Source organism: Chenopodium album, chromosome 24 (assembly GCF_948465745.1).
Source record: "Chenopodium album chromosome 24, dcCheAlbu1.1, whole genome shotgun sequence".
NCBI classification, from domain to species: domain Eukaryota; kingdom Viridiplantae; phylum Streptophyta; class Magnoliopsida; order Caryophyllales; family Amaranthaceae; genus Chenopodium; species Chenopodium album.
The window spans coordinates 28,432,784-28,443,748 of NC_137857.1; the positions used below are offsets into that span (position 1 = coordinate 28,432,784).

Genomic DNA, 10,965 nt, shown 5'->3' on the forward strand with positions numbered 1-10,965 from the left:
CATCTATAAACCTCTACTAAAGGCGAAACCTGGAATGACACTTGTCATATCTTAGGTAAAAATTTCCTGCCTTTTTTCTTTCCTATTTTCTTAAATTGCCATATTTTCATGACATTCATTTTATAACCTACCATGATAGTAATTTCCATTTTAACAACATATTTAATCCGATTATACTAATTTTTTTTACATATATTTTATTAACTAGGAAATTTTAGCTACAAAGATATTAACATAGATTAAAAAAAAGGTATTGTGGTTTCAAAAAAAAAAAAAAAAAGGTATTGTAATATATTATTTACCAAGATTATTATAATATTATCAATATTAATATCAATTTTTTTCTTCAACTTTCATCCTTTGACATTAAAATTGATTTTAATTAAAAAAGAAAAATCATTTTGGTAGCATACTTTGTATAAATCTTGATATTACATAACGTTTATAAGAACAAAATCATTCTGCTATAGTATACAGTAGGTCATGCCCCGTGCAATAGATCGATGCACAGTTGTTAAATAATTATATTGAAAATCAAATTACAATTAAAAAAGGTATAAAAGTATAAGGACTCAAAACATCAATTATTCAAGTATGAAGTATATAACCACTATAATAGTTATAATAAACAATGTAATGTTTTAGAAAGTTTAGGTTAGATTTTATATATTTACATCAATTGTCATTATTTAGATACAATCCTCCGTTATGGTAAGAATACTTTATTTCAAGGAAATACTTTTGGAGGAAATTTTTTTAATATGACGCTGTCAAGTGTCACTTTTATTTACCTTTAGTAATATGTAATAGATAACATATATTGAAAATTCTAATTACTCTAAATATTCATGTGATTATTTAAAAAATAAAAACCCCTACTACTCACTAAAAACATATTAAAAATTGATTACGAAATACTAATTATTCCAAAGAAAAATGAAATCAACTAAATATTCATATTATGCCGGTCGTCAAAGTGTGTCAACAATTTAAGGATAAATGTATATGAGTTCGTATATGGGTACTAATGTAAGCTAATATATTAATTTTCTTATGTAAAACCTTATAGCTTCTAGATTTCAAATATTATATATTTTTTTTCATACAATCCAATTCAATAATCTTTATGTATTTGGTATTGATATAAACTAAAATTCAAGTTATTTTGTTACAAATAATTTTTTTAGATAAATTAATGTTGAATTTACACCGTTATTTATAATTTACTTGTTGTAAAAATTAATTATAATCGTGCATGACACGGGACTTAACCTAGTTTGTTACTAACATTCATTAAGATGTATTCAAAAACATCTTATATACTTGTACTATTTTAATTTTATTTTACACATTAGTGAAAATTATGGTCAAATTGATGCATGTATTATGTGAATAATGCAAAAAAGTTATCAAGTTCATTCACTTCAAAGACTTTAGCCACTTCAAGGCAGAAATCCCTTATTCTTTCCCTCTAACTTGTAAAGTGCCTATGCATGATTCTGACTTAGTAAATCAATCCTCTTACCTTTTTTTTTGACGAGAATCAATCCTCTTACCTTAAAAGAAACAAACTCGCATAGTATACATGATCTAAACATGAAATTAGATTATCCTTATCCAAACTTATTAATTTTTTATAAAATTATCTAAACTTAATTTTGAAAAAAAAAATTAATCAATTTGTCAACAATTTTATTTATTTAATTTTTTTTTAAAATTTAAGGGTAGTAGTAGAGTATTGGTATTAAATAAGTGTCCAATATGGTCCAAAAACGGACTCCAAACCCAAAATTCAATAGAGTTAATAAACCCACCACACATTCACACAAACACTATTTCTCCTTCCTTTCTCTCTCCTTTCATCAATCATTTTTCTCACTCTTAAACTCCTCTCTCTTTGTCTTCCTCCAATCATACATCACAACACTTTGAAATTTTTTCAATAACACCAACAATTCTACTCTAACAAGCAATCAATCTTTTATTTTCTATCAATTTTTATTTATTCTTAGAGTAATCCCCAATTTCACCCTTTAATTCCCTCATTATTTTTATATAATTCCCATCAAATTCTCTTTCTTCACGTCTCTTTTTCTTCTCCCTTTTTTTGAAAGATCAGTTTTTTTTTTTTTTTTTTTTGATGAATTAATTTCTTATATAAATATATAGATGCATGTAATTGCTTTTGCAACTATCTTTCTTTCTTCGTCTCCGTTGTCGTCGCCGTTTTCGTTGCCGTGGTTTCTTACTGAGTTCACAAGCTCCGACTCCGTTGACCCTTTTCAGGGTAATTTTCTATTAAATTTTCTTTTCTGAAAAAAATTTATGGGTGTTTCTGAATTTGTCATCTATAATGTGAATTTGCAGTTTTGGATTCTGGGTATTATTTACTTTCCCCAATTTCTGGGTTTTACTTGAGTTTAATTGGGACTGAAAAATTTAGGTATAGTGATATTTATGCTTTTTTGGTGTTAATTTTTGTGCATTATTTATTTATTTTTATAATTTTTTTTTCACATATTTAGTTAAAAAATAAATTTTTAATTTTTTGGCCCTAAAAGGGTATGTGTATGATGATGATGATCCTGGTGTGATTGTGATAAATAATTAAATATTATTTGAAAATTGATCAAGGGTTTTGAAAATTGTATGGAGTAAAAACAAAAAATGGAAGTATGAGGTTAGTTGAGAATTGTAGCCACCTGTCCTTTCTTAGAACTGAAATACTTGTTTTGCTGGGAGATTTTGAGTTAAGTTAACTTGTTTGACTTTACAAATTAATGGTTTTCTTGCTCAACTGATACTTCACATGTTGTATATTGCTTCAAGTTTTAGTTTTGCTGATTTTATTATCTGGGGTTGTAATGTGTTCAATCACAATTGAGAAATCATTTAAGTTTTGTGCTGGCAATTTATCTGGTCATTGATTGATTGTTGACTTCGTTGGAAGTTGGAACTTGAAGGTTGTTTAGTAATTTTATGGATGTCTCGTTGACTTGTATGATCGCGGTGTTTCTGTGCCTAGAACTAGTGGTTATCAATTATGTTGATTGTTTATTGGTGTTGGCTGCAAAGTGCGTATCCTGTACTTTTTTCTATTGCATAAATTGGATGATGTATGCCTTTTCTTATCTGTACCGAAGTTCACCCTTAATGCATGGTGTAGGAAGTGATATCATATACTTTTTGCTATCGGATGAATTAGATGATATATGCCTTTTCTTATCTACGCCGAAGTTCATTTTGAATGCATGTTGATCTGAAGCTTCAAGCTTTGTAGATATTTGGTTTTATCCACCACCCCTCCCTACCCACTTGTGTTCAGGAGCTTTGTCAGTTTGTGAGAATTGTAGGAATTTTAGTTCTGATTCATATCTTTTGTATGTATATTATGATATCCTAACTTGTTATGCCCTTCAATATGTTTGAGTTATTTGTATCCTTTTGATGCTGCTATTCTAACGTAGTGTTCTAAATTGGCAGAGAGTAATTAGATGGGTCAACGTGCTGAAGATTCTGTTTTAGGTAAATTGTGAGATCATTTTTCTTTGCTGAAACATTTTGAAGATTGCTCATTGAGTAACAGTTGCAATATATCTATATCTTTATGCTAGGCTCTTGGAATATTCCTTTAGCGGGTAAACCCAAAGAAATGGGAACTGGTGCGTGGAATATTCGGCGTAGCCCTATGTATCATACTTCAAGTGACGCTTCTTTATTTTCCAGCTCATTACCTGTTCTTCCTCATGAGAAATGTAAGTTTTAAAGACAACCACTTTTGCCACTTAATATACTCTATGGAGTTCTGACCTAACTGCTTTGCTCATATGCAGTAAGCATAAATGATTCTGCGAATGGTCGGCAAGCTGTTGATGATGGTGCAGCAAACTTGGATAAAGTGGAGCAAGACGTTGAAGGAGTTGATTCACTTGATGATGATATTGTTAATCATACAATTGATTTTGTCCTACCTGGTGAAGATGCTCTCTTTGCTGATCTTGCAAATGATTATGATTTTACTGGACTGGCGAGCCAGGTGGATGATATGGAGGAGGGTGATTTTTTTGGTAACTTGGGAGGAATGGAGTTGGAAAATGATATGCAGGATACCTTAAGCTTAGATATGTCCAAGTTTAGTCTCTCTGATGGCATAACTGGTAATGGAATGATTCAATATGGCCCTCCAAATGCTGGAGCAATTGCTGGAGAACATCCCTATGGGGAGCATCCATCTCGAACTTTGTTTGTTCGTAATATTAATAGCAACGTTGAGGATTCTGAATTAAGAAATCTTTTCGAGGTAATTTAGAGTTGGGTGCGATTAAGTACAGTACTTTTGCATCAATATTGATGTCCTAATCTGGTCTGCAAAGTTAGTGTAATCTACCAATCTCCAAGTATTACTAAGTTGCGTGACTTTTGTTGAACATGGATTTTATCTGCACCCATCTAATTATGCCTATTGTTTTCCTATTGGTTGACTTGTTTATTTTTTTTCCTTTGTGTATAACTCTTGGTAAAATACTCCTGCTATCTGGCCCTCTTTATTTATTTATATATTTTTTGGCGACATGTTGCAATGCAAGTCAATGAAACAAAAGGTCTAAAAATTTAAGTAACGGACATGTCGACATGCAACTATTGTTGGAATCTTATTTGCTTTTTGTTAATTTGTATGTGCTTTGTCTATTAGTTTCAGCCAGGATGCCATGTTTCATCAATCATTGCTTTTAATGTTTGTTTTTGCCTGTAAATTACATTAAACTCTGAAGAGCTTGTGATTGAATTTTGATGAATGTTGGCTGATTTTCTTTTTGTAATGATTGTGATCTTCTGGCAACAGTATATTTTTCTTTTGAGTATTAATTAAACTGTATTAATGCTGAGGTTTGGATTTTTTTTATTTGTTTTTTTGTTATGTTGTTCAACAGCAATATGGTGATATCCGGACCTTGTACACAGCATGCAAACATAGAGGCTTTGTGATGATATCATATTATGACATCCGTGATGCACGATCAGCCATGCGAGCCTTACAAAATAAGCCATTGCGTCGGAGAAAACTTGACATACACTTTTCAATTCCCAAGGTTCCAGAATTTTTTTTTCTTAAATACTTTTCTTGTTTTTGCTTTTGGTAACCTTTCACGATCTCAAGTTACGTTTTTGTTGATCATTTCAGGACAATCCATCTGAGAAGGATATTAATCAGGGGACATTAGTAGTCTTTAATCTGGATCCGTCAGTTTCAAATGAGGAACTGCGTCTAATATTTGGGGCTTATGGAGAGGTCAAAGAGGTGATGGATTTTCCCTTTTACATATGCTTTGAGTTTGTTAGTTTTCATGTTTTGGTAGCTGACATTATTCTTACTTGTTTACCTTGTAACAGATAAGGGAGACACCACATAAGAAGCACCATAAATTCATTGAGTTTTATGATGTCAGAGCTGCAGAAGCAGCACTCAGGGCATTGAATAGAAGTGACATAGCTGGCAAGCGCATAAAGCTTGAACCCAGTCGTCCTGGTGGGACACGTCGGAAGTGCGTAGTTTTCCACTCTTCTACCCTTTTAAGACTGACTTCACATCCAGTTTATATGCCAATTTTTCTAATAGCCTTTATCATTACAATTTTCCCTATCTATATATGAAATTGTGAAATTCATCTATTTTTTTTCTATACTTGTTTACACGATATATTGATTTTCGTTTATTAACTGTACCCTGCATATTGTTCATGTAAAATGAGTGATGTTACCATGCAATAATGATCATAATTGTCTTGCAGCATCCCATCATTCCGTGAATGCCTTGATATATAGCTTTTGGCAAATTTATCCTTCTGCTATTTGTATTTAGAACTAAGGCTTCCTTCTCCTGATGCATATGCTCCTTACCTGTTGCCATTCCATTTTTGGGTGTTAATCGCTTTGCTAAATTGCTATATGGCAGTGAAAGGCTATTTGCATTTGATGTTCTTCCTCAGTACCTTATGATACAGTTAAGGGTAGTCTGGTTATAGCCACTAGGGTATATGTGTGTGTATGTCTACCCTTTTATTAGAGTAAATCAGTATATGTATAAATGGTTGTGCTTTTTTGAATCCACTTTTAATTTTCAATAAATCCAATGGATGGATTTATTCTAGGTCGTTGGATGTACTTCCTTCGTTTTTTTAGTTGCATCACTTTCCTAAGAAGTTTCAAATTAGTTACATCATTTTCCTTTTTGGTTAACAAACTCTCTCTATCTCTCTACTTTCACACGGGCCCTTTTTTTTTTTCTCTATCTCTCTCATCTCCAAAAATTGCCTAGGAGTCCGCAATTTGCAAAGTGATGCAACTTAAAAAAACAGAGGAAGTATAATATTTGTTTCAACATACAGATATCTTGATTAGTTTACTAAGATATTTGTATTTTAAACTGGTTTAGATATCATATTGACACGTGAAAAGTGTGCTGTGCAAAGATTCTTTCTATAGGACTGTTGTCATAAGGGATATTAGAACATATACTGTCTCGTTATGATATGGTGACCCTGTTGCGTATTAACCTGCATTTATATAATTTGATGAGATTGTTCTACTGGAAGAGTGAGGCTTCATCGTATGATGAAGCTCCTACTGTTTAACATTTTGTTCTTGAATAAAGCTGACTGTATATGTATTAGCAGCTTGATGTTGCAATTGAATCAAGAGCTTGACCATGAGGAGTCTCGATTTCGGCATCATGTTGGCTCCCCGATAACTAACTCCCCGCCTGGTAATGTTATGATATTGGTGTCTTCTGATATGGTAATAGGTTGCATATTAATATTTTATTTACCGTATGTGTCATGGAGCTAATATTGTCCCATTTACATGACAGGAGGTTGGTTGCAGCAGCTAAGCAGTCCTGTTAACCATAATGCTGTGCATGCTTTTAGCAGATCCCCTAGTTATAGAACAATGAGCCCTACTACCAATAACCATCTTCCTGGATTGGCATCAATTCTGCATTCTCAAGCTTCTGGCTCTCCAAAGCTCGCACCAATTGGCAAGGACTTTGGTAGGGGAAGCCATGTTGAGCAAATGTTTGCCAATAGTTCTGAGCAGAGAGCCAATTTACACACTCCCCATTCATTTCCAGAGCTGAAGCTGGGTAGCCAATTATCTGGCTCCATGTCATCATTTGGTGCGTCAACTTCAAATGGATCTGCTATAGAAACACTGTCTGGGCCCCAGTTTCTTTGGGGAAGTCCCACCACTTTTTCAGAGAATGCTAAGTCAACTGCCTGGTCCGCTCACTCAGGAAATCCCCTAATATCTAATGGACATCGGCAGGGGTATCCGTATTCTAGTCGACATGGCCCGTATCTCAGTTCAGTCCAGCATCACCAGCAGCATGTTGGCTCTGCTCCTTCTGGTATTCATCATCTTGAAAGGCACTTTGGCTTTTTTCCTGAATCACCTGAGACATCATATGTGAACCCTGGTGGTTTTGGGGGCATTAATCGAGCTCCTAGCAATGGTAATTACATAATGAATGTTGGTCCTCGATCTGCAATGCATGCTGGTATTGCAGGAAACATGTCTGAAAGTAATTCCCCTAGTTATAGAATGATGTCCTCACCAAGGCTTAGTCCTGTATTCCTTGGTAATGGTCCTTACACAGGGCAAGCAGTTGGAATTGAATCTGAGCGCACCCGCACTCGACGGGTTGAGAGCAACACAAATCAGGTTGATTGCAAAAAGCAATTTCAATTAGATTTGGAAAAGATTGCCATTGGTGAAGATGGTAGAACAACCCTTATGATAAAAAATATCCCTAACAAGTATGGTGTTTCTGCACTTTATTAGTAGCTATATTGAATTTCTTATTCCTATCTTTTGACTGATTAGTTTCTTTGTCTTGCGTCTAGGTATACCTCAAAGATGCTGCTAGCTGCTATTGATGAAAATCACAAAGGCACTTATGATTTCATTTATTTGCCAATAGATTTTAAGGTATCTTTGTAGTTGACTGGAAGTGAACAATTATTCTTAAAATTCAATTTCCATGCAAATTTTGAATCTTTCTGTAGCTGACTGTTCTCTGGGGTTGATTTTGTATGTGCAGAACAAGTGCAATGTGGGTTACGCATTTATCAACATGTTGTCTCCATTACATATCATCCCGTTTTATAAGGTTCCTTTTTTATGTTTGATTTTTGATTTTAATGCCTCCTCACCATCCTGCTACCCGTAATCCCGTATGCTATATGCTCTTAAGCAGGGAAATAACTTTTGGCATTTAATCGTATTGCTGATATGTTTCTTGAGGAATGTAGCATTGTCTATGATCAGGACTTTGAATCTGCTTCCATTTAACCTAAATATGTTAAATGAGACTTGCATCCATCCTCATCAGTCATCACTAGCAAATTTCACCCATCCTCATTGTTTCTCAGAAGTTGCTAGTTTCTCTTCCAATTTCTTTTAGTTCTGTGTCTGTCAGATCATATGTGAAAGAAGTATTATGATCCTTTTGTATTGAATTTTTTTGTTTTTTGTTTCGTGTGATTTAGGCATTCAATGGGAAGAAATGGGAAAAGTTCAATAGTGAGAAAGTTGCGTCCTTGGCATATGCTCGCATTCAAGGAAGGACAGCCCTTATTGCCCACTTTCAGAATTCCAGCTTGATGAATGAAGATAAGCGTTGTCGACCAATCTTATTCCATTCAGAGGGTGACGAAGCTGGTGAGCAGGTATTTTTTACCGTCTGAGCTTAATTTTCTATTTTTTCTTTAAAGTTCCCTTACCCTTGGAGTCCTTGTTTTGTTTACTCCTTCCCTAGAACCCTTGTATTGTTTCTCCAGCTATTTGTTATTTCCATATCATATTTATGAAATTATCTGATACACCTTTCTTGTAGATCATCCAGGAGCATTTGCCTTCAACTAGTTTTAACATCCAGATGCGTCAGCCAAATGGGTCAGAGTCAGGCGAATTCTCAGGAAACAATGGAAATGATGATGTTGAAGAGAAATCAGATGAGCTTTTGTAGTAGAAGGGCTCGGCGTAACTATACTGCAGGCTGGCTAATCTGTGCTAACTTTCTCGTATATATGATGGTGAAGTGTACAAATTAGGAAGAGGTCGACAAAAAAAAAAAAAGGTTCTATAAAATATTGGACTTGGGAGTTGTCAGTATTTGTGTTTTGGATCCGGACTCCTGTTTTTGCTTGAAAGCTCTAGAACCACCATGAGCAGCTACGATATGCCATGGTTGGCAGATGATTTAGGTGACCGAAGGCTGAAGAGCTGGAAGTAATTTTTCATTTTTCTGGAAAAAAAACTTGGCTCAGCCATCGAGTGCCCTGAAGTTGTGAATAGTTTTCCCCCTACTCTGTTTTTTCACGTTGGGGTCCTCTAAATTTTTTGCGATTTCTGAGTCGGATCAAATTGTGCATAATTGGTATCCGTGACTCGGTTATGTTATGGCTCTAAGTGTAATATTTTGAGAATTGTGTTAGCAATGCTATATTGCTATTTACAAGCCTTGTACAGTGTGGGAAATGGCCATTGTCATGGAACTCGGAGACTAATATATATATATTTACATTTAATTATGATGTCTGCTCTCTGTTTTTTGTTTTTTCACAGCTTTCGTAAATTCTTATACATCGATAGTGGTGTTTTGTTCGTTGCTGTAGTTACACGAAAGTCCGGACTTGTTATAGGAAAGTTTGAAGTGCGGGATGTGGTTCCTCTTTTGGTTAAATTTTACTGCTGCTCTGCTAGTGCTTGGCTGTGCTCAGGTGGTGTCTACGCGTGACATCTGGTTCTGTTATTTGAATTCAGAAATAGTTAATGTCTAATGTCTGAGTTTAAGTGTTAGTGGTTAGGGGTGAAAGATCTGTTGTAGGATTGGAACTAGTATTTAGCCTGTGCCGGTTTGTGTTTCGGACACAGGTACGGTACCTTACAGACATGGCAAACCGGAGAATCGTAAAATAAGGGAAACGTGTACGGCAAATTTTACAAAGCATAGACAATAAATTTTATTTTATTTTATTTTATTTTATTTTTTTGGTGAAGGAGAGAGGCAAGCCCCAAGGAAACAAAGCAGCAAAACTAAAACAAAAGCAACAAACAAAACAGAAAACAAATAAAAAGGCAACAAAAAAAAAAAAACAAAGAGCTAAACTAGACTAAGTCTAATCTAATTCTTTGGCACCATTCTCGACCAAGCCACGCCACTGAGGTCCTCCAATAAAATAGCACGAAGATCCTTCGGGATCGCCTCAAAAGTGGTAACTTTCTCAGACGCCTTCACCCCATAGTTAGCTAGCCAATCTGCAGCACGGTTAGTCTCTCTATAGCAATGATTGATGGTAACCTCCCACTCCCTTTGAGAGATGAGAGCTTTGGATCGGCGAATGATGTGAATAAAAGGAGAGTTGGTAGGGGGATCCTCCACCAACAAACGAACACTAACCTCAGAGTCAACCGAAAGCTGAATTTTTCGATGACCCCCATCCCAAGAAATCCCAAGGCCACGCAGCACCCCAACCAATTCAGCTCTGGTACACGTACATCTTCCACAATTAATCGCAAATACCTCAAAGACCTCACCCCTATGACCACGAATAAAACCCCCAGCACCAGATTCACCTGGGTTACCCTTCGATGCTCCATCAGTCGAACCCAGCCTTCTCTTGGATATTGCCATTTTACAAGTCTTTCAATTCGAATTTTTTTTCCATCCCCATTCTGGATTAAGTCTTTTGTCATAGCTCTCTTGATTTCACCAAGGCGAGCAAGCACAAAACCCACCTGATCAATAGGGATATTCGGATTTTCATGGAAGGTCTTGGCATTTCGCCACTTCCACAACCACCAACAGCTAATAGCAAAGATCTTTGGCCATTCGCTTCCCATATCAGCTTTACTAGCATCAAGATTCAGCAGCATCCACTCTTCCAAAGACAAATTTTCTTGCAT

The 10,965-nt window shown here is 35.1% G+C and overlaps 1 protein-coding gene across 3 annotated transcripts; it reads left to right on the forward strand.

The window, feature by feature from the left end:
* Nucleotides 1-1,806: 1,806 nt before the first annotated feature.
* On the forward strand, nucleotides 1,807-9,590 carry LOC145610251 (protein MEI2-like 5). Of its 3 annotated transcripts, none has more exons than XM_081665558.1 (13): nucleotides 1,807-2,287; nucleotides 3,484-3,525; nucleotides 3,615-3,755; nucleotides 3,834-4,300; nucleotides 4,932-5,090; nucleotides 5,183-5,299; nucleotides 5,392-5,543; nucleotides 6,672-6,763; nucleotides 6,869-7,814; nucleotides 7,902-7,986; nucleotides 8,099-8,167; nucleotides 8,547-8,726; nucleotides 8,903-9,590. In XM_081665558.1, the coding sequence occupies exons 2-13, from the start codon at nucleotides 3,495-3,497 to the stop codon at nucleotides 9,023-9,025; spliced, it is 2,562 nt and encodes an 853-aa protein (XP_081521684.1). In that variant the 5' UTR covers nucleotides 1,807-2,287; nucleotides 3,484-3,494; the 3' UTR covers nucleotides 9,026-9,590. The 3 variants fall into 3 exon arrangements, with proteins under 3 accessions (XP_081521684.1, XP_081521682.1, XP_081521683.1); XM_081665556.1 differs by having other exon boundaries at nucleotides 1,808-2,287; nucleotides 8,894-9,590; XM_081665557.1 differs by having other exon boundaries at nucleotides 1,809-2,287; nucleotides 6,675-6,763; nucleotides 8,894-9,590.
* Nucleotides 9,591-10,965: the final 1,375 nt, after the last annotated feature.

Bases quoted from the DNA above. Each gene is read 5' to 3' on its own strand.
- LOC145610251 (XM_081665556.1), top strand. From the start codon at position 3,495: ATGGGTCAACGTGCTGAAGATTCTGTTTTAG. The intron at 3,756-3,833 runs GTAAGTTTTAAA...GCTCATATGCAG, and splicing joins TGTTCTTCCTCATGAGAAAT to TAAGCATAAATGATTCTGCG. The intron at 5,300-5,391 runs GTGATGGATTTT...ACCTTGTAACAG, and splicing joins CTTATGGAGAGGTCAAAGAG to ATAAGGGAGACACCACATAA.